The 27373-nt window shown below is 40.8% G+C and overlaps 2 protein-coding genes across 3 annotated transcripts in view; both read right to left on the bottom strand.

Annotated features, from left to right (window-relative positions):
• The window catches only part of trappc9 (trafficking protein particle complex subunit 9), a 220560-nt gene extending 200052 nt beyond the window's left edge, over positions 1-20508 (bottom strand). The window contains exons 1-8 of one of the 2 annotated variants that reach the window (XM_032580805.1): positions 20417-20508; positions 19169-19770; positions 15085-15230; positions 12958-13083; positions 8134-8160; positions 7075-7196; positions 4547-4672; positions 2431-2647 (exon numbers count right to left, since the gene is read on the bottom strand). In XM_032580805.1, coding sequence (XP_032436696.1) covers positions 2431-2647; positions 4547-4672; positions 7075-7196; positions 8134-8160; positions 12958-13083; positions 15085-15230; positions 19169-19752 — 1348 coding nt within the window. In that variant the 5' untranslated portion in view covers positions 19753-19770; positions 20417-20508. The remainder of the gene's footprint in view (positions 1-2430; positions 2648-4546; positions 4673-7074; positions 7197-8133; positions 8161-12957; positions 13084-15084; positions 15231-19168; positions 19771-20416) is intronic. The other variant, XM_032580806.1, reaches the window with a different exon arrangement.
• A 695-nt stretch (positions 20509-21203) lies between these two features.
• sh3bgrl3 (SH3 domain binding glutamate-rich protein like 3) lies at positions 21204-25494 on the bottom strand. The gene is made up of 3 exons (XM_032581502.1): positions 25334-25494; positions 22830-22997; positions 21204-22684 (listed from the first exon to the last, which is right to left on the bottom strand). Exons 1-3 carry the CDS (start codon positions 25376-25378, stop codon positions 22619-22621), a joined length of 279 nt encoding a protein of 92 aa, XP_032437393.1. The 5' UTR covers positions 25379-25494; the 3' UTR covers positions 21204-22618.
• Between the last annotated feature and the right edge of the window lie 1879 nt (positions 25495-27373).

The following is a 27373-nucleotide window of genomic DNA, read 5'->3' as shown; positions in this document are numbered from 1 at the left end:
GTGCATTCACACTAGCCTCATCTAGTCCGCTTTAACTGAACTCTAGTTGGTTTGCCTAGAACGTCCTGTTTTGGTTCTGGAATTTCCCAGCCCGGTAGGAGAACGGTAGCTTTGCGTTTGATTCTTCTCAAATCTTTGGCAGATAATTAGCATCTTTTGACATCAACATGCTTCCTATTTGCAACAAATGTTTGATGATTTTTCACTTAACGTGACAAACGTGGGGAAGTTCAAGGTAAGCACTGCGTTTGTCGATATTCCATATCACATCCCTACCAAACAGATTAAATATGTTATTAACTCAGCTGGTTCTGAAGCCCTTTATCTTTCTAACCTTACATCAACAACGCCCCCCGGACCCTCTAAAAGACGCCCTGCTCCGCTCCGTTTTGCTGACTGCTGACTCACAGAGAGGGAAAGAAAGAAAAACCAGAGGAAAAGATGTGGTGGGAAGGCCAGAGGGTACAGAGAGGGGAGGGAGGACATTTGATAAAGCCATAAATATTTCCTCAGCTTAAACACCATTTCAAATAACATCAAATCATACTTCTGCTGCTCTGCCATTATCAGCACTTTTATCCCCACGGTTGTTATTCGCTCTGACTTCTTTACTATCTGAACAAACTGCACATGTAGTTCCTTTATAAGCATTTTTTCCACCCTATTATAGTGAGACACTGCACCCACTCGGCAGGCTAAAAATAGCTGACTTCTACCTATCTGCCAGAACCAGTGTTTATCCAGCACAGTAATCCACAGGATGCTGGCTCTTCGAAGGCTGTCGCTCTCGCTCAAACACAAAAAAACAGCTTGATTCGCTGGATTTCCAGCCCTGAACGGGAGACGTCTGGAAATCCAATTAACACACTGCCAAGATAATGACTGTGCTGCCACAGCCTAGTGGCTGCACTGTCATGCAAACCTCAGTCAAATGCTACTGAGTCCTCAGGCTGCCTCTGATCTGTTGCACAGAGACAACAAGCCACCACGTTACTCCTCTAGAACAGGGCTGAAACGATTCATCGGATTCATGGAGATAAATCGATTATCGAAATAATCCTTCTAAACTAATTTAGCAATCGATTAATTGTTAACTGGAGATACAGACTCAAAACAGGTCGATTCTTGAAAGAACAGCATAGTCAGAGCAGTAATTAAGTCCAAAATGTACATATATATGTGCTTATATACGGTATATGTACTATGTACTGTATTATATATAGTTTGAATTTGAGATTAAAAACTTCTTTGTCTATAAATATATTCTACCAGAACTCCTCAAGTGGCAGGGTTAGCTTCACTTGGATCAAATTCTGTGACAAAAAATCTCATATTAAGCACCTTTTGCTGTCCATTTATTAATTGGTTAATAAAAAAGAAGATAAATAAAAAGAATACTGCACTGTACTGATGTTAAGTCAAGCAGAAAGGACTGAGAGTTCCATATGTTGATGCTAGAAACATTTATTTAGCTGCAGCATCACTAAAGGAATGCTGTGATTGCATTTTATGCAATGAAATGTTCATTTTCTTACTTCATAAAAATAATTTAATTATTAGTTTATATGTAATTTTAATGTAGTTCTAATATTGTATAAAAACCTTAAGTGGTTGAATGAAAAATGTGAAGTATGTGCCGGTTTTTTATCTGAGTAATCGATTAATCGACAGACTAATTACAAAATAATTGTTATAATAAAAAAAGTAACTTATTTTTCAGGTGATGACATGATGAGAAAACTGAATGGAAGGTTTATATGAGCTGATGGATTTCTATACTTACCTATTTACAGTGCTAAATTTTTTTCCTCACTTCAACATCTTCATCCTTTTCAAACTCCCCATAAAAAGCACTGAAGCCTGCTTGCTTTTAAGCGTGTGAATGTTTTTTGCACTAAAACTCCGTCTCTATTTTCTTTTAGCGTCAAGGGAAAGACTCTTGTTGATTTCTGAGGAGGAAATGTATTAAGAAATGAAAGGACAGCATGACTAAAAGGCGATCGGAATCTTTTACTCATGCCCAATATTATATATCTTTTCATTTTTCAGAATGAACTCGAATATTTTCCCTCATTCATTCCCTGCTCATAAAGCAAACAAGGCCAGAGATTCAAAGTGCATCAGAGAGAGAAATCTCGCTCAGACGGCTCTCTCTTGATAAGATGCGAATCTTTCTGAGTGCCTCTTTTCAATGCGAGTGCCGTCTTTTATAGCTAATGCTTTCAACGGTTTGACTGCAATGAGCCGGGGCCAAGAGTCTGTAGAGTCCTGAAGCTGCATCACAAAGGCCTCAACACCGAGAGCCCTCCGAACGCTGACAGCGGATCTCAGCTGTGCCTTTCTCTGAGTGAAGAGGGGGCCAGAACGCACGGCCCACCGCCTCGCGAAACGAAGCTTCTGAAGTCATCGTTCACGACCTCTTCCCCCTACCTTTGCTGAAGTCCTTGGGGTCGAGCGACAGGCTGTATCCGGGCAGAGTCTCCAGCAGCAGCTTGTAGCAGGCCCTCCAACCCGGCTCGTGGATGGTGGGGGCCACGCACTGCATGGCCGCCACGCGCTTAAAGAAAGCCGACTTGCGGTGGAAGCCGATGAGTTCGTAGAGCTCGGACAGGATGCTGTAGCGCTGGATCTTCTCCTCCTCCGACAGCTGCAATTTTACAGAGATAATTAGCATTTAGCAGTTGCAAACTACACCCTTATGCCATCATTTGAGTCATGGTAGAGGCTGAGTGCACTGAAGCGTCATTCTATTTGAAGAAACTCCGGTTTAAACAATCCAGTCCGTTGATCCCCTGCCCTCTATAGTCTGTTCATCTCTTCTTGGGAGTGTAGTACCCAAATTCTTTGGGTAGAAATTTCTTTTGGGCAGACTTGGAGCGTCGAAACTCTACGCTCCGAGTCTGCTTCCTGACAGCTGGGAAGAAATCATTAAGTCGAGTTGCCACTTGAGGAGTGGATGAATGTCTATCAGATGGAACAGGCACACAGACAAGAAGTTAACCCGGACCCTGCAAAGCTGGACTCTGCTTTGCTGCCACAACTGGACTGATGGGTATTTGGATTTTTTTGAGCCTTGTTTCGGACGTTTATCTTTTTATCTTTTGTTAGATGGAAAAAAACAGGGAAAAGAAGACGAGAGAAACAAACAAAGCAAACCTTTTGAAAGACCTGTTCACTTCCTCGCCTGTGGTGGCACTGCACCAAGAATCACTGAAGGAAACGACACAAAAACCTGTGAAGACGACCTAAGAGCAACTTCCTTTTTCACAAAATGTAAACAAAAATGGAGTAGCATCAGATTTTAGTGGGTGGAGGTTTTCTCTTCAGCCTTTGGTATAAGACCACGAGCGATTTCTCCTGCTAATTGCAAACGTTTGTTTGGTTGCATTAACCTGAATTGCTCTGAATTGCAGTTCACTTCCTGCTTTTGGAGCAGTCCCCGGTCTGCTTGGCGTTCACAAAATGCATTAGAACCGCAACAGAATTCCCCTGAACTGAACAGAGACCAAGATTTTTAGACGGACCAGAGTTCGCTTTTTCGGTCCACATCAGAGTTCGATTAAGCAGTCAGACCTCCCCAAACAAACTGAACTGTCTAGACCAGGGGTCTCAAACTCCAGTCCTCAAGGGCCGGTGTCCTGCAACTTTTAGATGTGTCTCTGCTGCATCACACTTGAATAGAATAATTAGGTCATTAGCAAGGCTCTGGAGAACTGATCTACACAAGGAGGAGGTAATTAAGCCATTTCATTCCAGTGTTTTGTACCTGTGGCACATCTAAAAACTGCAGGACTGCGGCCCTTGAGGACTGGAGTTTGAGACCCCTGGTCTAGGCAAACAACTAGAGTTCAATTAAAGCAGAATTAACAGGGCAATCGATCTCTGAAGTGGACCAGAAAAACCGAACTCTGGTCTACCTAAAAGCCTAGGTTTCAGTTTGGTTGAAATGAACTCTGGTGAACTTCGAATGATTATGTGAATGTATATTATAGCACAGGGCATTCTTGTAAAATATAGCCACAATAAAGGTGCAAGTCTAGCTCTAGTGGAAGAAATGATTTGTTGTATTACGCCAAAGACCAAAGAGAAATTCTACAACTTTCTAAAATCTGACGCCACTCTATTTTTGTTTACATTTCATGAAGAAGGAAGATGCGCTCAGTGTCTTCTTCAGAGGTTTTTGTGTCGTTTTCTTCTGCGGTTCTTGGTGCAGCGCCCTCACAGGTGAGAAGGAGATTTTTCAGAGGGTTTGGTTCATTTGACACATTGCAGTGTTAAAGAGAACCACACCAACTGAAGGTAAAACAAATGCTACAACTTTGGTCCCCAGTCAAACTGAGTCCACAATCAGGTGTAAAAACATCCTAAATTATCCTCAACAATCCAGCCCGTTAGATAATCAGTGAGTCAAGCTATATAATAAGTTACGTAACGCAGGGTAGAATGGGTTTTCTCGCAGTAGTGGGCTCACTGCTGCTGTTGTGGACAACCCACCAGAACCGGTTGGGTTTATTATGTTGTGTGTGTTCCCAGTCAGTGAGCATACCTGTCCCAGGTTGATGTAGACAGCATTCTGCAGGAACTCTGAGGCCTCCCTGGCTCTCTTCTGGATGGCCAGCACCCTGACGGCTTTCACGCAGGCCTCCAGCTCGATCACACCTGCGTTCTTGTACTGTGGGGCATTAAAGGAGGACATGCTTAGTGCTGCTGCAAAAATAAATCACCAGAATTTATTGTTTTGTCCTTTACACACAGTGGATGCTACACTTATCATTCAAAAAGCAGTATTCCACAGCATTAGATGCTGAGGAATTTTTCATCACCCTTCTCCTGACTGATACTTATGGAAGGCAATTTGAAAAAAAAAATTAAAGCCTAACAGGAAGTCATAATTATGAGACAGAAAGTTGTTATTATGAGATTTAAAGCCATAATTATGAGATAGGAAGTCACAATATTGACTTTCACAGTCATTATTATAAGATTCAAAGTCATAAATTTGCCTTTTCGCCTGAAATGGCAACTTCTGCTCTGTTACTGTAATTCACCATGTATTCACAAAGCTAAGAAGAGCTAACATACTATTCTGGTATCTCAATCACAACTTTAAATCTTATAATTATGACTTTCACTCATAATTATGAATCTCAGAATTATGATTGTAACACGCGAAATTACAGAAATGGAAGCCATTTCACAGCAGAAATGGGCTTCCACATATATTTTTATAAAATACCACCATTTTGATTCCTTGTAACTGCTGAAAGCTCTAAAAGCAATCTTTAGTCAAAATGACTAAAGTGCAAATTTAAGGGAACTCCGAATAAGACATCTGGATCACTGGCGGTAAATCTGAACTTGCAACATTTTTTCTCAGATTTGTTTGTTTTTGAGGTGGATTATTATGGGTATATGTCTCCCCGAAGGGAGGGAAAGTCTTTCAATTTATTTGTTATGGTCTGATTTTGCAAGTCCCTAAAACTTGTCATTTTAGCAGGTGATCAAACTTGTCCGCTCTTGGTCAACATGGCAGAACAGAGAGATGTAAGCCATCGCTGTCAATCACCTCTCAGGGATTTTAGCTTCAATGCGTTGGGAGAAAATAAAAAAACAGCACCAGTTTATCTCAGTCCCATGGCTTTCTTCGACTTACATCCTCACAGTCTCTCCTATTGAAATTCAATTAATATTAAATGTCTACATGTTGAAGCATAATTTAATTCATAAGGAATTAGATAAAGGTAGACGGGATGGAGATCAACACAAAATGGAAATGAAAATAATTATAAGACTGAAAACTGCTTCTGAAAAGTAACCCACTTCCAGCAAGTTATGAACAATTTCATTAAAATTATTAGTAATAATATATATGGTTTGTAGACACAAAGCACTGCTTTAAAGAGTTATCAGCATGAAAGCTTTGGTTTACATCCTCTAATGGTTAATAGAAAGTCAGATCTATCTGTCCCATTCGGCCTGAGCCAGTCAAAATCTGTCCCCGTCTGCTAATGCAAATATACATCATACAATACTGCCCCCTACTGGGAAGGATGAATACAGACAGTCATGCTGACATGCTGCAGCATGGCTTCAAGGAATCAAGGAAATTTATCCGCATAATGAGGGATCGCTGAGAGTTTTATATCAAAGCCTAGATTATAACAAACCTGGGATCTTAACATTTATTTTGCAGAGGCAGAGTTTTCATAAGAACACACAAAAATCATTTTTATGGTAATGATAGAAGATATTCTTTCTAAAGTGCTTAATATCACTTAAACCAGGGGTTAACTGTGGCTCTTATGAAACCAAATAGAACCATTTTATTTACTTTTATATAAATGTTATAAGATGCATGTGATTATGTATGTTTTTATTCAATATCTGCATATAATAACAACAAAAGGTCACCAGTTTTACAAGTCTTATTTATTTAAGGGAAGAGCTCACTCAACTGAACTTATTTAGCTAAATTAATGCTTTTTTTTCCTTTGTTAAATTTATACGATTCATTCTGTTCTAAAATCTTAAAATAGAAATAATAATACATTTTTCCTTTCATTTTATTAGAGCTCAAAAGCAAACATTTCACTAGTTCATATACATTTATCTTTTTTGCAGCTCTATACAATATTTATTTCATAGCAGCATTTGATTACTTCTAATTTAAACCTTTCATATTTTACATTATAAACACAAATTTCAAGGCATTTTCAGGAGTTTTTATGTGATAAAGCAACACAAGATCATGACTAATTTTGCACAGGAAGAAAAATGACATGAAATGAAATATTTTCAACATTTTTCTACAAATACAAATCTGAACAGAGTGACGTTTTTGTATTCAGACCGCTTGAGTCGAAACTCTACAAAACAATTTTCACTGAAGTCAAAGCTGCATTCTCGGAAAATCTAGACATTGTTTTTTTCTTCAATTTCCTGAGGGAGTCTTCCCAAAGGATCAATAAAGTACAAGTCTAAGTCTAAGTCTATTGCATTTTCTTATTTGAAAGGTTTGAGTTAATCTGTCATATTTATTCCCAATAAAACACTTTGGTGTGTTTTTTTATGTACCTTTCCATAATAGGAGATGGCCTCTTTGTATTTCTCGATGATGTCCTCCGGACTCAGGCAGTTCTTTGCTCGTCCGATCTCTGTGCTGGTGTCAGCGCTGATGCCATTGGCCGTCAGGGCACCTGCACCCAAAACGAGACGCAATAAGATTATTCAAAGAAAAAAAAAAAAGTTTAGAATCTCAGCTAATCTGCTGCGTTAACACCAAGGAGAAAACAATGAAAGCAATGAGGAGAACTAAGAGCGCAACTGCCAGAGTGACGTAGCCCACATATTAAAACCAATCAAATGACTGCAAAAACAAAAAGAAACTACCCCAGTAAAATTAAGACCCACCCCGCCACACACACACACACACACCCAATCCTACAGAAGAAGGTGACCAGAACCAACACAGAAACTATTTAAAATACAAATAAAATAAAATACAAAATAAAAATAAAAAGACTAAATCTAAACCAATCCCAACTCTAAATAAAAAAGGAAAGAATGTAAGACTAACGGTGCCTTTTAGAAGATGGCTAATGTTTGTCAAAAAAAAAAACATCCAGCTAAAATGTTTTCAAAAGCTAATTCAAAGTGAATAAAGTAAAACGACTAGATTGCAACACTCAGAGTTCAGACAGAAGGTGTGTCCATAGCAACAGTGTGACATTGCTATGTCACGCCACACCAATATTTTTAACCTCAACGGTAAGCAACGTTTAAAAAGAAACTTAGAGTATGCACCACAGGTGTTGAACCATCAACTCTGGGTGTTTAAAAGAGTTATGTAACCTAAAGATTTCAGAAAAATGCTGTTTAAATGTAAGAAATTTGCAGGTTTTGTGGTTGTTGTTTTTTTAAGTCAGAGAAGAATGTAAAATATGAAAATACTCAATAAAGCGTCTGCTTAAAATACACTCAGAACTGTGATGCAGAATACAAAGAAGCAATGAAGTGAAACTGAATATTAACCAAAACACCAGAGCTGTTGAAAACAAAAAGCATGCGAGCGCGTGCAAACCGAAGGACTACAGTGTGTAGAGGAGCTACAGTGGTTAAACAGTCAGTCCATACCTGGGTCAATGAGAACCTCCTGAGCCCCTACAGACAGAGAGAGAGAATGCAGATTCACTCCATGACACAAGGCGCAGTGTTAGCGAAGTTAGCAGCCACATCCTGCTTTATGCCTGCTGCTGCTGCTGCATGCTAGCTCCATCGTATTCATAATGTTTCAATATAATAGCTTAAGGTAAACTCACAGGAGACGATTCTGTCCTCACGTTAACTTGTCTGGTGTAAAATTTCTTGAATATGAGTTGAATATTACTACTCTTTGATGGTCAACTATTTTTAATGAGCTGGTACATTGTGTTAAAAAAACAAAACAAAAAACAACATCTTTTTAAAACTATGCAAGTCATAACTACAATGGAAAATTGCAGAAAAGTTGGGGAAAGAACAGACAAAACAAAAGAACAAAAAAACATCTGAACGAAAGAACAGAAAGAACAACTGGAAAAAACAAAGGAAGGAACAGAAAGAGTGAACGTAAACAACAAACGGATGAAGGAAGAAATAGAATAGAATAGAATAGAATAGAATAGAAGTACTTTATTCATCCCAGCAGGGAAATTACTTCGCAGTTACAGCATAGAGACAAGACACAATAACATCTACCACTGAGTAGTAGTTGTAGATAAAATAAAAAATAAAAATAAAATATAAAATGCTATGAATTGTAAAAATATGAAATGCTGTTCAACTTAGAGCAGTCCTTACAAAGATTTAAAAAATGCAGATATGTATATTTAAATATATGTACAGCAGTGTGCCACAGTGCAGTTGTGCAAAATTGGACTGATTAGTGCAGAACAATGATTTAGCTTTTATTGTACAGTGAGATGACATGTGGCAGGAAGGATTTCCTGTATCTGTCCCTACGACAGCGGAGCTGGAGCAGCCTATGTGAGAAGGTGCTCCGCTGTCTGTCCACTATGTGGTGGAGAGGGTGCTGTTTATTGTCCATAATAAACAGAACCTTCTTCAGTGTCCTCCTCTCCACCACAGTTTCCAGGGACTCCAGCCTTAGTCCCAGTACAGAGCCAGCTTTCCTGATGATTTTGTCCAGTCTATTAGAGTCGCTGGCTCTGATGCTGCTTCCCCAACACACAGCAGCAAAGAAGATGGCACCGGCAACAACACTGTGATAAAAGGTCTCCAACATCTTGCTGCACACATTGAAGGATCTCAGCTTCCTTAAAAAATAGAGTCTGCTCATCCCCTTCTTGCACACAGCGTCAGTGTTAGATGCCCAGTCCAGTCTGTTGCCGATTACAACTCCCAGGTATTTGTAATCCTCCACCTCCTCCACCACTTCCCCTTTGATCTTCAGTGGCCGTGAAGGTATCTTCTTCCTTCTGAAGTCAATCACCATCTCTCTGGTCTTACTAATGTTGAGCCTCAGGTGATTCTGCTCAGACCACTCCACAAAGCCGTCCACCAGTGTCCTGTACTCCCCCTCCCCTCCATCCCCTATACACCCGACAACCGCTGAGTCATCAGAAAACTTCTGTAGGTGACATGACTCAGAGTTGTACTGGAAATCAGTGGTGTACAAGGTGAAGAGAAAGGGAGAAAGCACAGTTCCCTGTGGAGCTCCTACGTCACTGACCACCACACCAGACAGGACACTGCCCAGACGGACAAACTGTGGCCTGCCTGTCAAGTAGTCAGTCAGGAGATCACTGAGTCGTTGACACCCATCCTCCGCAGCTTCTCACCCAGTAGCAGAGGCTGGATGGTGTTGAAGGCACTGGAGAAATCAAAGAATGTGATTCTCACAGTGTCTCCTCCACCATCCAGGTGCGAAAGTGCTCGTTGCAGCAGGAAGATGACGGCATCGTCAACTCCTAAGTGGGGCTGGTAGGCAAATTGCAGGGGGTCTAGAAACGTCCTCACCCGAGGCCTCAGCTGGGCCAGGACCAGTCTCTCCATGACCTTCATCACATGAGATGTGAGAGCAACTGGTCTGTAGTCCTCTGGGTCGGCTGGCCTTGGCTTCTTGGGAACAGGAACCACATGTGATGTCTTCCACCGCAGCGGGACTCTCTCCAGCCTCAAGCTCAGGTTGTACATGTGTGCCAGTACAGGGGCCAGCTGGCCGGAGCAGGTCTTCAGGATCCGTGGTGTAATGCCATCAGGTCCTGCAGCCTTCCCCTGGTGTAATCGCTTCAACTGTCTCTTAACCTGGCCTGTAGTCACCGTTAGCTGGGGGTAGGTGTTGTTGTCTGCAGTGGAGATGGGGGAGGAGAGGGTATGGGGGGCTGAAGGAGAGGTGGTGTGCTGGAGAATGCCGGTAGGTGGATTGAACAACTTGGGGCAGTGTGGATGTGTGGGGGGATGGTGGTGGTAGGGGAGTAGCAGGAGGTGAGCTGAACCTGTTGAAAAACTGGTTGAACTGGTTTGCTCTATCCAGGCTCCCAGATGTCTGTGTGTTCTTCCCCTTCAACCCAGCGATTTGCTTCATTCCTTTCCACACATCTCTCCCACTGTTCTGCTCGAGTTTGGACTCAAGCTTCCTCCTGTAGTTGTCCTTGCATGTCCTCAGTGTCTCTCTGAGTTCACGCTGGACTCTCCTCTGCTCCTCCTTATCTCCAGACCTGAAAGCCATCTTCTTTTTGTTTAGAAGTGCCTTCAGGTCGCTGGTAATCCAGGGTTTGTTGTTGGAGAAGCAGTGCACGGTCCGGGCTGGCATGAGAGTGTCCTCACAGAATCTGATGTATTCAGTGATGCAGTCAGACATGTTGTCGATGTCCTCCCCATGAGGCCCACAGAGCACATCCCTGTCTGTCGACCCAAAGCAGTCCTGCAGTGCCTCAGCTGCCTCCTGTGTCCACCTCCTCACCGTCCTGATGCGCACAGGCTGCCTACTCACTCAAGGGACATACTTGGGAGTCATCCTTACCAAGATGTGGTCCGACCTGCCAAGGGGGGGCAGGGCTGTGGCGCTGTATGCATCTTTGGCATTAGCATACAGGAGATCCAGCATTTTGTTTTCCCTGGTGGGACAGTCAACATACTGCTGGAAGTTGTGTAGAGTTTTGTCCAATGAGGCATGGTTAAAGTCACCTGTGTGACAATCCCCTCCTATCCAGTAGGTGTCTCTAGTCCATTATTTGTTTTCTTTGTTCTTTTCAGGAAACAGGGGGATGGTCTGTTAATTGAACACACCGGGTGGCTGATAAATACTGACGTCCTGTCAGTCACGGGGTCTGCTTGGTTGGCCTCCGGACCAGACCGGGACAAGCAGCATTGGTCCACACCTCTCTCGGACTGGCTGAGCAGTTCTCCCAGCGCATATTTGGATAAAATAAATTGTTGTGTCTATGGATCCGCTCGTCTGTCTCCCATTTTTGTCATCGCCTATGAGTGGGGCGTGACACCTGTGATGACCATGAAGGCGTCCGGGTGTTGAGTCTGGAGTTTGGCTGCGGTAGAGCTGATGACGTCACAGGCCACCGCTGCATCAGCAGATGAGGGAATGTAAACAGCGATCAAAATGGCGGACGTAAACTCCCTCGGTAAATAATACGGCCGCATTCCCACAGCCAGAAGTTCAATGTCCGGGCTACAAACCTGTTCCTTCACGTTAACATGACCGGGATTACACCACCTCTCACTCACATAAAGTGCAATCCCGCCGCCCTTCTTCTTCCGACTCTTGGAAAAGTCCCTGTCCCCCCGCACCAAGGAAAATCCAGGGACCTCCACGCTGTAGTCCGGAATAAGCGAGTGTAGCCAGGTCTCCGTGAAGCAGAAGATACTGCACTCCCTGTACTCCTTCTGGGTCCTAACCAGCGCCGTGAGTTTGTCCGTCTTATTCCCCAAAGACCTCACGTTCCCCACAGTAATCGCCGGTACCGCTGGTTTGTGCCGTCTCCTCTTCTCCCTCCGTTTAACTCCAGACCTGCAGCCCCGGCGTCTCCTCCGTAACTCTTCTGGGACCACAGGCCTGTCTCCGGGCAGCAGCAGAGGCTTACACAGCGCAATCAGCTGTTCACGCGAGTAAACAATGGCGCTACTCCGTTCGGCGAGGTTCTCCGTAACAAAGAGTAGAAAAAGTAGCAGAAGAACGCAAAGAACAGCGACAGAACCACATCCAGCCATTGTGGAAAGCTTAACTGATGATCCATGGGTTCTTTAAGCACGGATCCTTAATCGGTTACAGCAAATATACACAGATTAACACACACGACGGGAGCTGCGTCTGCAAGCAGCCAGCTGTGCCGGCGCCAACAAAAAAAATGAACAAAGGAACCAATAAAGGAAGGAATGAAAAAACGAACAAAAACAAAGAATGGAAAGAATAGATGAAGCAGGGAACAAACAAACAAATGGCGACTGGATGGATTTAGACAGTGGAACTCTGGAAACATATTTTTATCCAAATTCTTTTTCTACACCAATTCAGACCTGGAAAACACTGAGGTCAAATTTAAAATTTCATACCACGTAGAAATCCTGTGTACAAATAAACAAACTCAACAGCAAGCTGATACACGACATTATTCTGATGTTACTGTGAACAAAGAAAAATACCATCAGTTTAATATCAGTTTTTTTCCTGTAACTTCTTACGTTTGCTTAAAATATGTACATGATTACCATTAAAGATAGCAGAGTTAATAGCATGTTAATTAAAAGGGAACGATGGAACAACATTGTTAAAGTTTAAATTAGCAATCAGTAGGAGAAAATACACATATTTCAGCATTTAAGAAAGCTTAAAGTGAAGCCAAGCAGTTTAGCTGAGCAAAGCTCTGCCAGCCAGCAGATCCATTCGGTTTCTCTGAGTCACTCAGGAGAGCCAGTGTTTCCTGTTTTCAGCCCAGTGGTTACCTGGTCTGTGGCGTTTGCCCACGTCGGCCGGCTGGGAGATGCTGGGCTTGCGTGCAGCCATCTTTCCCGCTGTGCCTCCCGGGTAGTGGAAGATGACAGAGGCTGAACATAAACCTTCCAACGCAGCTGCAAACAAAACCACAGGTGCACAGATTCTGGGATCTGACAATCGGTTTTTTGGTTGTAAAGTGACTAAGTACGAAAAAAAAAAACACATCTGAGGAGTATGAGTACTTTTGCTAGCCACTGTATGTGAAGAGCAAGTTGGTGTCCAAAAAGGCATGTCAAACCATTAGGGGAGATAACTATTTGTTTTAGCTGTGCACATCTGTAGTAAGTTAAATATTATCTGACACTGAATTTTCTTTAAAAGATGGCTTGGGTCAAAATATATGGATATTTGTCATGGGTTTGACAAATGCAACTAAAGCTGTGTCCGAATTCAGGGTCTGCATCCTTCGAAGGACGGATTTGTAAGCCGATTACGTCACAGCGTGGCGACAAGGCCTGTCTGAATTCGAAGACTCCTTCACATGCGTCCTCGTTTTCCCCAGATTTGAAGGATGGGTCCGGTGTATCCTTCACGGCCCACCATGTCCCAAAATTTATTGCGGGTCCCAACCGGGTGTTCAGGCGGCAAATTATTTTTCTTATATTACACTTTAAATAACACAATGTGATTTTGTACAACGTTTTTAGGCGACAATGTAAGTGTGTAAGTCTCAAATATCTGCTCGGTTCACCAAAACATAACTTGCTCTGACATTTTCGGACATGTCTGCTCCTGCTGCGTTAACAGCCAGCTCCCCTCGCCAGCTGCCAGCTGGCCGGGCGCTTCAGGTTCGGTACACCGGAGGAGAACGCCTGACTACCGGCACGTTGTTTTAAAAACCCCCGCTAGCTTTCCCCAATGAGTGGAAGTTAAACACCGATATTATTCAGACAGGTAATATCTAATTGTAAAATGTTTGGTTTATTAAAGCATTTAATTTATTCTTGAGCAAATCACTTTGATTGATTAAAAGTTAAGCCTTCAAACATACTAGTTTTATTTAACTGTAATGGCTTATCCGAGATTCGGAGAGTATTATATTTGAAAATGAATAATTTGCTTATATTTACTCCTGGTAGAAATGTGCAATACATGTTTGAACATTTTAGAATCAAATTAACAGATTTATTTTATTACTATGGAACAGACTTTACTATAAAATGTGAAGAATAACACAGAAATCAGGAGTAATACAAGACTAAAGAACAAACTTCAGCTCCGTTGTTTTTTTTTTCTTCGCCGCTTTCTGCTTCATCCTGTCACGGTTGCTAGGCAACATGAGTTACGCTGAAGTGGGGGCGGGGACAGTTGGTGATGGTTAGACCTGTCCGAATTCACAGCTTTTCTCTTCCGGTCTTAGTTTATTCACGGCCTGGGAAGGATGCAGGATGCTTAAGTCAACCAGCTTTGACATCACAGTCATTGCTCATTTAAAAAAAAATAACTCAAATTTAAGACTGGACGGCTCATCTGGTGTCCTACAATCAAGCACAGCAAAAATGGACATTTCTGGTATTTGCTTGTGGCTCTTGGCAGCAGATTTGAGTTTCTCATGCTGCACATTACTCTCTATAACTTTACCCCCCTTTAGCGCCAACCTTAAGTGTTGTTGGGGGGGTTTTTTGCACAGAATGCAAGAAGCCTTAAATGAGTGGGCAACAGAAGTGAGCCGGTGGGGAAAACAAACTTCGTCCAGAATAAAATCAATGAAAGTGAACTTTGTCACGATGGACGCAAAAGGCTAGCTAGCTTCCTTTTCAAGCACCCTGTGTTTTATTTTTCTACATAATATTTTGCTGGAAATAAATTTGGAAAAAAGGAGAAAAAGGAAGCTAGCTAGATGTACCCTAAAATATCCTTGCTAGCAAGCATGGAAGGTCTTTTAGCAGCTTTGGCCTGACAGAAAAGTTCCCTGCCAAAAAACTGAATAAACAAAATTAGATAGTCCTGCCACAGCAAAATTTAAGACCTGTAATTAATGTGTTTAAGGCAAAATTACTTTTTCATAAATATAAGATATCTGAATACTTTCTTAGGATGTGAGGACGAAAAAAAATGTTTAGGCTGATACTTACCACCAAGCCAGAGGAAATCGTTGACTCCCCTGAGCAGCTCCACAGCCATGTGGTAGTGGACCAGCGCATCTTGCAGCATCCCCGCCTGCAGGCACAGGTCCCCGACATGCTTCCTCATCCGCCCCTGGCAACGCTTCTTGTAATGCCTGGGGAGGGAAGTGACAGGAATGAGGAGGGAAAACGTTTTTAGAACCGCTGCCAGATGAACAAGGTGCATCAACATCTTTAACAAAAGTACTTCTTTTGGCTCCCGGTTACTCTAGAAACGATGCTCTGAGTTCGTATAGGTGAAATGAGTTGGTTGGAGACAGGACAGGAGTCTGTCCTGTCAAGTGTGATCTGGGCGACAAGACAAGGCACGAGGTACTCTGTGACTCGTCGGTTTTTGTTGGAGGGAAGAAGAAGGGAGCAGATTCACCAGGATACAAGGGAAATGGAACTACTTTCATAAAATATGTAGGGAATTATGCAGGACGCGTAAGCTCTTCACAAACACCAGGAAGGTCAATGGAAGAAAATGAAGTGGCTCAGCAGGTGGCTAAGAGCTAAAGAGGAAATGCATAATAGAGAAGTAGGAGTGTTAAAACACAGACTCTAAATAAAAATCTTTCAATTTCAAACAGGCCCAGCTGGATAATTAAAACAATACATGTGTTTTAAAAATGAAATTAAATAGTGATGAGTTATTGTTAGATCATGAGTTTACATTTTCGGAGGTCAGTGCAGCTATAGATTATACATAGAGACATGAGATGCACCCATCCAAATGCAGTTTCATGATCTAGATTCTAGAATATCCTCATAAGATAGGAACAATGTGAGCAGAATATGCCATCAGCTAGACCACGGCTGTCCAAACCTTTTGTCACGTGGCTCAAAAGGACTCATGGGCCAAAGAACAATGCTTTTTCCTTTTCAACAGTTAATTAAGCCGTGATATTTTAGCTAAACAAATACAATAGTCTGATTATTTTTGGTGGAAAGGGGCGAGTAAATAATTTTAGACTCAAAAATGTTAAAAGATTTTACCGGTGTGCTTCGTTCAAAGAAAGACATCCAGTTTTCAATTATTTTAGAAAAGATTTTTGACAAAAAAATATCTTAGAAAACGCTGCGTACATTTAGGAAAGCTTCATAAATGAATGAAAAACTCCTTTTGATGGAGCAAAGTTTGTTTTTAGGTAAAAGTCATATTATAAACCTTGCAGGAGAAAGTAAAAAAGCCGAATACATCTTTAAATAAATATGTATGCGTCTTTATTTAAAGATGCATACAATGCTTCAGGAAAAAGCGTTGGCAGTGACACAAATAATGCAGCGTTTCGTTTTTTTGCTGACATCATTTTAGATTACAAACTTATGTGATGCATTTTACTCATGTCAAAGAGCTGTGCAAGCTTGAAAAGTTAACATAATGTCAAAAAAGCCATCAGCTCACTTCATTTCAGTGTGTTCCTATCATTAGCACAGGTGAAGCTCTTTCTAATTAGCAGACTAATTAATAAAATATAGCTGTGAAGAAAACCCTGCAGTGTTTAATTGTTTTGTTTTTTTATCAAAATTGCCTCATAGTGCAGAAGAATTCTGCATAACTCAGTGAAAATGTCCAAAGTTTGTTCTAAAGATGGACAGCTTGCTGAAGACAAGCAGAGTCTGTCCTGTGGTCTGATTAGCCTTCACCAATTATTATGCAGGACAATAAATGAATTGTACAGATACACTTTGGAAAGAGTAGAAATTGTGGCACAAAGTAATAATGCGATGCAAAAATATGCATAATGTGAGACATTTGCATGAGACAATTGGAGTGGGATTTTAAGAAGCTTTCATCGTCTTTTTGAAATAAATATGAAAGTTTTGGGTTAATTATTACGGTAATATGACGTTTTTGTTTGTTTTCTTCTTAATCACTTTTTGTTCTCCTCTGACATTTTACTTGTTCAGAACAAATAAAGGTGCTGCCACTTATTTGGTTCAAGTGGTATCAAGCGTGTGCAGCGGCAACCAGGTGGAAGGAGCGTCTTGCCTACAGTCAAGCACGGCGGTGGGAGTATCATGGTTTGGGACTGTGGGAAGCTGCAGCAGAAAATAATGGAAAATAACCCACACAAAATATTGACACTTTGGGAACGATTTGGACATTTCCACTTAGGGGTGCACTCGCTTTTGATGCCAGTGATTTGGACATGCAAGCTGTATGCTGACTGCTTTTTGTCGTGTCAAAGTGTCTTCTGTGTGTACTCGTTTTTGCAAGATGCTGCGTACGAATAAAAGAGCTACGTTGGGTCAGGAGTCAGGGAGGAGCCAGGCATGGACCGGTTCAAGGCATGGACAGGTTTTCAAAAGTTGACAATTCAACTTTCAAAAATTTAAATAAATAAAATGTTCACCATACCATTTCTAGGGAAAGTGTGTAAGTAACTGGAGTTTTTTCCGGCTGTATGGATCATACAGCGATGAAGTACTGACCCTCCCTCGCCTGTTGCTGCGCCATGCTAATCAGCCAACTTAAAAGGAGACGACTACACTGCAAAACCAAACAGGTGTACATCCATACAAGTGCCTGAAAAAATACAGAGGTTGTCGATTTGATACGTTTAGTTCATGTATCATATCAAAATAACAATATATAAAATGTTTAAATAGTTTTATAACTGTGATAACCAATAAGATGTATTATTTTAGAAGCACTATATGGTGCACATTTTGCTCTACTAGCAAAAATATCTAGATTGTGATCTACAGGCTCCTATAAAAACTATTCACCCCCTCAGTTGCTTTACTCTTATTGTTTTACATATCAATCATGATCAACAAAATTAGGTGCTTTTATGTCAAAGTAAAAATGGATTTCTATAAAGTAATGAAAATATGTAACATAAAATAAGTGACCAAGTGACTGACCTAATTCAACAGAGGTCCAACCAAATGGCGCTAGTGGTCTCACAATGAGTGGAATGACTGCAATAAAACTGGTTTTCACTTTGATATTAAAAGGTTGGGGTTTTTTTACTCAAAATAGTAATAATTTTGTTGATCACAATTGATTTGTAAAAGCAATAAAAGGAGTAAAGCATCCAAGGAGGTGAATAAATTTCAAAGGAACTGCATTTGGGTTCATATTTTTGCAGCAGTAACATGAAAGCTGGATTTCTTACATAAGCTCATGGCGCCCTGAGACCTCATACCGGCCCATGCCTCAGCAGAGCTAACATCTGTGGGGGGTGTGATTCACTTATGGAGTCCAAGATCTCACCTTTTCACTCCCAACAATAAACTCACGGGACAGTATGGAAGAAAAGAAAAAAGAAGAATAAAGCAGGACAAATCAAACAAAAACAAATGCAGAAAAACAAACAAAAAAGGTACATTTTTAGAAAAAAAAAAGATGCCTGACGATTTTTGAAAATAAGAGGTTGACATAAAACACAGACAAGATTAAAGACATCCAGCTGAAAGTTGGGGTGTCCTGATACAATTTTCCACTTCCGATACGATACCGATATCAAAGCTTTGAATATTGACCAATACAGAGATTGATCCAATGCGAATCATACCTAATTTTATTACTTACTTTTGCAGTGTGGAATGTTAGAAAAGGCTCATCAACTAGCCCTTTGTTGAAAGACAATTTTGTTTACAGACTTTATAATTCATTTTATTTGTCGTTTCTGTTGTTTTGTTTATTTATTTTTGGATATTTAGAATGTCTTCCAGTTCCAGTGTAAAATGTTCATTTGAATTTAAAGTTTATTGATGTTTGAAAATGTGCCATTACCATAATATTACTTGACAATGGTCTGAAACAATATTATTGTGTATCACAATAACTTCTGGGACAATTTTCATCTAGTAAAACTTGTTATGATGACAGGCCTTTAACTATCCAGCCCCATGTTGGGTCGGACTAAAAGCTGGAGGAGAATTCTGGAGCGGAGTGCTGCTTATATGGCAAATTTTAAATGCAGGCCCACATAATCCGATACTCAATTTTTTATATTCAATATAAATATCGGAAAGGGACACCCCTAGATAAAGGTCCATGAAATGCTGAGAAATCGGGATGCTGGAGAGAAACGCTCACCTGCTGTCTGTGTCCAAACCCACAAAATCTTTCTTTTCAAAAGGCACGCAGAGCAGCTGGATCTTGTCACCGGACTTATCCGTGGCCCGGTCCAACCGCTTGGACTCCAGGACGATAAATATGGACTCCACAAAGTCCTCGACCCTCCGCTCTACGTCGGAGCACTCCTCGAAGCCCGGGTAGAAGGCCACGTCGGTGCGCTGCTGCTCGGCGATCTCCCCCTGCAGGCCGAACACCAGCAGGCGCGAGTCGTACAGGGTGGAGCTGTACACCTCCTTCTGGCCGTGGAAGCGCTCGGCGGTCTGCGGCCAGTCCTTGGCCGAGTTGCACGTGGTGATGCAGATGAGGCCCACCACTTTGCGATGCGTCTGGAAGTCGCCCCACTCGTTGTTCTCGGGAAGGTAGTGGTGGCGGTAGCGAATGTAGAGGAGCCGCTGGGAGTCGCGGATGTTCACCTGGCTCACGCTGGCGATGCGCTGGTAGATCTTGAAGAACTGGTCCTGGGGCACGATGCCCACCGGCTGGACCACCACCAGCACCGTCTGGTGGTCCTCGGCACACTGCATGTAGTCTGGGACGCTCATCGTCAGGCTGAGCTACACCTGGGAGGAACAGCGAAACTCATTCGTTTTAACCAACCTAAACCTTAATCACTCTTAACATGGCATCGACTCGGTTTGTAAAAAGTATTTTCCTTCCTTATAGCTTTTTTTTTTTTTGTGGTTTCTCAAATCACAACTGTTTTAATTAATATGTTTTTAGTCTAGTTTAGATTTGACAAGTCTCAGAATTATAAGCTAAAGTTCAGAGTCTTTTTAAGTAATGAAAGAGTCCTGTGCTGGTTTCCAGAAGCTGCGCGTCGCTCAAATCCCAGAGTTCCCATTGAAACTCCCTGATGATTCACCTGCTGTTGTCTTTTTCTGCTAAAAAGGTAACGTGGCTGCTAAAAGTGACCGCTGGAAACACATTGCACCGGGCAAGTGCGATTAAAAATAATAATAACCAGGAACAGGATGTCATTTTGTGAGCTTTTGTATTATGTCAGCAAACAGCATCTATTCAGTGATATTCTGCTACCAATTACAAGACTCAACTAGCTTAGCTTAGCTGCTTAATAAAAGCAGACCCCGCAAACCGCTGATAAAAAGCAACATTACAGAAGGAAGAAAAGCAGGACATGTATGCGAATATAAGTCTGGCCACATGCATCGCTTTAAATGAGCAACATTATTTATTAATTCATATTACCTCAGCTGTTGTCTGTCAAAATTTACAGCTTCCGTCTTCGAGCCACAGTTTACCAACATCCGGTGAAGCAGTAGCAAAACATCCGGGAATATTTTCAAACTAAAAGCCTCAAACACTGTCTAAGGTTTAATTAGTGGCACTAAGGCCTTTTCATTTATTTCTATATCGGGCATATATTAATTATATCAAAAAGGGACACCAGGAAGATGGCTGTTGCTTCTTTTGTGGGATATGTGTAAGAAATGTGGGCTGAGTTCTGCTCATTTTAAAACAATTGATTTGATAAAATGTGATGCCTATTGCACATTTCATTTGTTACTTTGCTTTTTATAGTGTAAAGCACTTTGAATTGCCCTGTTGCTGAAATCTGATATACAAATAACGACATTTTAGGAGTGTATGTAAAAGTCTAGGATCAAGTTGCACCTTTTGAGTTGAATTAGATTTTATGTTCTCGTTTGAGATGAACCTGTGTTCCATACTTAGTTGTATTTGTTCTCAGAAATTATTTCAGAATGTACTTTTAATCTTAAAGTCAATATCCTGGAATGCACAATACGTTTTGATGACTTCCTTCAGAATTATCAAGATTTGAAATAGTACAAAGTTTACATACGGACCCAGTTTTTTGGTGTAGTGAAGACACAGTAAAACTACACAAGTTTTCCCTTACAAGCCAATTAAAAAGGAAAATCAGATGTAGCATTCTCCTTTCAGTTAGAAACAGCCAACCAAAACTGCACATTTAAATGAATCAAAATCCCATATAATCAATAATCCAAACAGATTGATTTAACTCTTTTATTTTAATGCATAAATCACTTCTCACAATCTTCTTGGAAGACAACCGCTTTTAAGTTCGTATTTTCTTCATTTTTTTTGTTTTGGCCAAGAGGAATTGGTCCAAAAAGCAACGCAGGAGCTCAGAATGGAATGTCTAAAGAATGATTCAGTGAGTATACATCGATAATAGGCAAACATCTACAATACAATACACAATCATTGTGAGAGGAAATCACAAGGGACAGCTTAACAGATGCAATGAAGGCAGGGGGGTGCAAACATCTTGACGAAATCCTGCAAAATGAGCTTTTTAAATTTTATTTCAACCAAGTGATTCAGGGAATAAATGCAACAACACCAATGGAATGTGTTGAATGTTCCCAAAGTTCGATAAGACTGAGTTATGATAACCAAAATGTAAACCTTCAGAATGAAATACTCCCTTCTTGTTATTGATTGGCATCTTTTGCCCAGTCAGTAAGACGCAGCAGCTACAGAATCAGGTAGGTGACAGATAGAAGGAGAAGAGGGCAAGTCAATGCTAACACTGCAGGCATGATCCGCGTTAAGAGAACTGGTCTATTGGCACTAAGAGTGGAAGCCGGATGCAAACTTTAAGCAGATGTTTGAGATGTCAAACCAGAGGCCGTCTTTTAAAAGTTTAACCTTTGGATCTGGTTAAGAAACCGAGTCAGAAAAACGGCGTTTCTTTGGTTGGTTGAGGGTTGCGTCAGTCATTGGTCTGTGTTATGAGTATGATGTAATAACGTGGGTGAAGATGATTCGTCCAAAAACTGGTATATTTTTAAAAGTACAAAAGGAGTACTTGTAATAATACAGACTCAAGAATGCTGCAAGTTCCGTATTTGTCTCGTTGGGTTAGCATTGGACTTCAAGCTAAATTGACTCCATCAATTCTTAACGAATCTAAACCATTATTCTTTTAATACCTTGTAGTTCTTTCACTTCTAACCATCTTCAGTTAGAAGTTCAGTACTTACAAAGACTTCTGAGTGCAAACATAATTGTGTTTTAATTACAGATGGAATAGATAGTTTCTCATTTGATTGTTGTCATCCAGTGGATTGGATTCATTACTATACCCGATTACTACACACTGATTCCTTCGGGGTTTGGAGTTCCTTCATAACAGTAGTCTAACATATATAAAGATCTGAAAACAACAAAAAAAGAAATCAGATTAAGACCAACTTTGCAGTTAAGGGGGAACGTGTGACTTCTGATTGGTTGGATTGGAGATATTTGGCATTCTTCATTATGGCGTAAAAAGTGGGCAGATGGCGTCAGTGGTGGACAGTGACGTAGTGGAGGTCCTCCAACACGATGTGGGGAGAAAAGGGAAGTGGTTGGAGGTGATGGAGGTTTAGAAGGGCAGGGCGGGTCGACGTCCCACTGTCCTCATGCCAGTTTCAGAAATTGTTCCACTGTATCGGCTTCCACTGCCTCTGAAAACATCTCGTAGTTCTGTGGAGGAGAGAAGAAAGGATCTCAAAAAGGCAAATCAGAAACGTTAACAGTTAAACACTGGCCATGTTTAAAGCCTGAGGTGACCGCCAGAGATAAAGGTAGATGTATATATGGTTTTTATACTGATGTGTGTTTTCCTCACCCCACAGTACTGGTCTTCATTGAAGAACTGGGGAGGGGCCGCAGTGGGGTCCCCTGCTTTGCTTCTCATTTCGTCCCGGAGTTCGCCACCCACGGAGATGTCGATGAGCTCGTACCGGATGCTTTTGCTTTCCAGGATCCGGATGACCTCCGCTTGTTGAGACTTGACCTGGAAAAAAAAACACGAGCTTCAGTCAGAAGTACCGCCAGGCAGCACCATCTGGCACCCACCCACCTTCAGTAAGGAAGGATGGAGACTTCCAATACCTCCAATGTAGTCACAGGTGTTCAAACAAATGGTAAAAGTGATGTAAGCAATACCCCAGATTTGGCTGAAAAAGCTGCAACTTTTTCACCCTTAATGTCTAGAACGTTGTCAACAAAACCAGGGTAAACTAACCATTTAGCCAATTTTCAAATCTGAAACAAGCATTTAAAACATCAAAGTGAACCGAGCGGTCTCTCTCGGTTCAGGGAACAGTCTCAACTAAAAGCACTTTCAACAATTTTCAAACATTGTTTGTTTGGTTCCTCTATGAACAGTCCGCTGTCACTCTGGGTCACTAAGGAAGTTGGCTGTTCGAAAATGTGACCACACCTCAAAAAGAGGAACAAACTGCAAAAAGGTCACGCTGCTATGTGTTTTAGTTAGAGTTACATCCTCACACCGGCAGATGAGGGGGAAAGAGAGAAGCAGAACTGTTGGTCACTTTATCCAGGAAGTTCCAAAAAAATCAGCTCTGGCTAATGAGTAAATGTAAATGGTTATTAGCTCAGCAAACGACTTTTATTTTTTTAAGGTTCTGGATATCATAGTGGCAGAGAAAAAGGAACAACTTCCAGAAACAGGACGGTTGGTTAAAAAGTAATGAGCTCCTAATAGATACCAGATGGCAGATAGTCTGAAAGATGTACAGTGTTTTTCCTTTTTTTAAAGTTGCTGCTGCATATGAAAAAATTATAGCAGTAATGTTTAATGACGACCAATTTAATTGGTCGTCATTAATTGGTCGCCAATTTAATTGGTCGTCAGGCTTTGACTTCTGGCAAGGAATCATAGCCAACATCCAGAAATTACAGATATTAACACAAAGCATTTTTAATTCAGTGATACTTTATTTATGCCAAAGGTAAACTTCTATGATACAAGGATCCTCAAAGACTTGTTGTGGAAAGTGATGCTGTAAGTAGAAAGAGTCTCCACTAGCAGTCAGTCACCTAACCTGAGGAAACCTCTGACTGAAGACTGTTGCTGTATGTAGTGTTTGACAAAACGTTTGAGCACAACTTTTGAGAAAAGACATAGCTTCAATATGTCATATTTTTATATTTGCGTTTCATGCCTTTATAGTTATGTAGGTATGACATCCACATTGTGAGTCACAAACTTTTAATAAAGTTTATTACAGCCTACTTACGGGTTTTATTTTGGTGCAACACCCCAAGATCATCATTGGTTACCATTTAGCCCTCTTTAAAAACTTCCTGGACACACCCCTGTTCAGCAGTCTTACTAAAACTTGTCAGTGTGTAGCGTAATAATTATTGATTGTTGTTTGGCTAAATTAAGTCAAGTTGTTTCCGCATCATCATGAAATATTTTATTTGCAGATATAGGTCTTTGCAATTCAAGTTATTGACATGTTGAACACATTTAGTACTAACATTCCTTGCAAATTTCTGTAACACAAATGAAAGAATGTGCTTGTATGTTTGTTGCTCTTCTGACAAAAAATATACAAGCAAGAATAACAAGAATACGTTTTTTGTTGTTGTTTTTTGCAACAAAAACTGCAGCCTAATTCGGCTACCGCAATTTTACAGGAGGTGCCAAGTGAAGTGACCAACTACAGTAACAACTTTAAGTAGCTGGAATACGCATATTGATAATATTTTTGCTTCTTAAACAATCGGCCGTTCTTATTGCTTAATGCTGCTCAATGTGTTTCACGTGTCATACTTTATAAGTACACGTTATTTGCACAGAATCGTGTTACTGTCGTTGAGTTGAGCTACGCAGGGAGCTTAAAGTGACAAGTTTTTGAATGAAGTTTGGTGCAGCGCTCACAGCGGATACATGTGCTCACGAGCCAGATATTTTGTCACGTCGCGCGAACCTGAATGACCGTGTTTCACAACCACTGTCCGAACAAAGTTTTGTGGCGAATAGTGAACAAATACCGCTTGCTAATTTGTTGGGGGGGAAACAAACAGCCCAACCAAGATCATGAATTCAGGTGGAAAAATAAAGACACCTGCCGCTCGTATTGCCATTACAATTAGGTGTTAATGAACAATAAGAGTGCCGAGAAGATACATAAAGCTGACATTAAATGAATGATGCAAAAAGCGTTTAAGTGCATAGGCCCGCTGCACTGTTAGTCAGGAGGAAGCTATTACAGACAGGGTGCTGGGTGTGTCCGTCAGACTGAACCATTGTTAGCAGCTCCCGCCGGAGCTCAATACTCACATTCAGCGGTAAACGGGTAAATTTGACCGACTTACCGTCCGCGAGGCGGTAACGGTGGTATAGTACACCCTGACGCTCATCGCTGCAGGTTCCGAGTGACACTTTCTTGATGCGTCCGCTGCTTGCAAATAGCTCTCACTCACTGGCGTCAAGATGAACGGGGATAGCTCACACCGGAAGACGGCAATGCCACGACCTCTTTCAAAATAAAGGTTCAATTAGGGCCAAAAAAGACAGTATAACAAGTATTACTATACAAATGTTATTAGAAAATAATAATTGTACAAATAGTGTAACATTCCTGTCATACTGGAAATTTTAAGTAATTATATGTTAAAATAATCATTATTGATATATATATATATATATATACAGTATATATATACAGTATATATATACAGTATATATAGTAGACCTCCTGTCTACTGCATTACTTTTTCCAAGCGTTCTTACAATATGAACTTTTAGAAGAACACCTCTCAGCAACAGAGCATTCCTCTGCAAACAGATTAAACAAATCAAAAACCAAGTGAGGCTTAAAATTGCTCAGCAATTCAGCGTGGAATATAGGAGTAAACATGATCCTGCCCAATGAACCCCCCAGCTTGACCTTTTCCACACATTTGAACTGTAATTGCCCACATAAGTGTTTCAGGCGCCGCATCATCAACACAATGACAAATATCCGTGAAGTGCCTTCTTGATTTAATGCTTTGCATATTATTATTATTATTATTATTATTAATTATTATTATTATTATTATTATTATTATTATTATTATTATTATTATTATTTTTGCCTCATTGCATTTACTGAGCTGAAATGAAATGTAATGATCAGAGATGAGGCCGGCGGTCTGACTCCCACTGAGTCACACAGGAAGAATCTGGGATAGAGTCCAATGTTCCCGTAATTCATCTGAGTCAGGGATTTAGGTGAATAGCAGAGCCTAACCTGTATGGACCGGGCCATGCCAGCAAACAGAAGGACAATTACTATAGACGGCAAAAATTGACTACCATTTTCAATAAATACATTGCTTCAGGTCTACCTTTAACAACGCAAAACGCATGGAGACCAATAAGACAGTGGTATGTCTAGTGTAGTAATATTCTCATCAAACACTGGGGGGCAGCAGAAGGCTATTTCTTCCAAAACTGACTGTTTAATGAAAAAGTATTACACCCCTTTACCGACTGCTTTTGCGTCTTTCTTTTTTTCAAACTAAGATCTTCAAACTACTGATTACAAATGAAGATTGTATTTATTGAGGAGGGAAAAAACATTCTCAACAGTACGAAGTTGCAAACTGACATGAAGTAGGTGGAAAGATCCAAAAAGCAACAGTTCAAGGGCCAATTTACTGAAATTAAAGATCAGATGAGAAACAAAGACATAGATATTTATCAGCATGGGAAGAATTTTGTTGCCTCTAAGGCTTTTGGACTGCAGTGAACCTGAGAGCCATTATTTACAAATGAGAAAACCACAAACAGTAGTGAATCTTCACAGGAGCGAAGTGGAAAAGTTACTCCAAGGAAGAACCCACAACCCAACCAGGAGGCTGAAGGCCTCACTGGGTCTGTGTTTGTGATTCAATAATAAGAAAGAGACTGGACACAAAAATCCCATCCATGGAAGGTTTTTGCACCATAAATTAAAATTACAAAATACCTTATTGATTCCAGAGGGAAATTAAATGTTGTAGCTCATTAATCCAGATTCTTCACACACACAAACACACAGTTGGCCAAAACTAAAAAAACACAAAATCTTTTTGTCACATATTCCAGAATGACATCTCGATAATCCCAAAGATTCATTAGTCCACAGATGACAGAAAATAATAGTCCTACAATAAAGGAGCATGTTGGGAAAGATGGGTAAAAAACAGTAGTTTCCAGGCTAAATTGGGAGACTTGACAGGCATTACATGTGACTTAACGCTTACTTAGCATTTTATGAAAAGTTCTTAAACCAGAAAAAAATGACTGCAATTAGAACCAAGAATTGTGCTCCCTACATGGAGAAATGTCGGTCATCAGTTTGTGGCCTTTATCTCAAACACACTTAA

This window comes from Xiphophorus hellerii, chromosome 13 (assembly GCF_003331165.1).
Source record: "Xiphophorus hellerii strain 12219 chromosome 13, Xiphophorus_hellerii-4.1, whole genome shotgun sequence".
Classification (NCBI taxonomy): Eukaryota; Metazoa; Chordata; class Actinopteri; order Cyprinodontiformes; family Poeciliidae; genus Xiphophorus; species Xiphophorus hellerii.
Note: the sequence above shows the minus strand (reverse complement) of the source record. Positions and strands in the feature narration are given on the sequence as shown.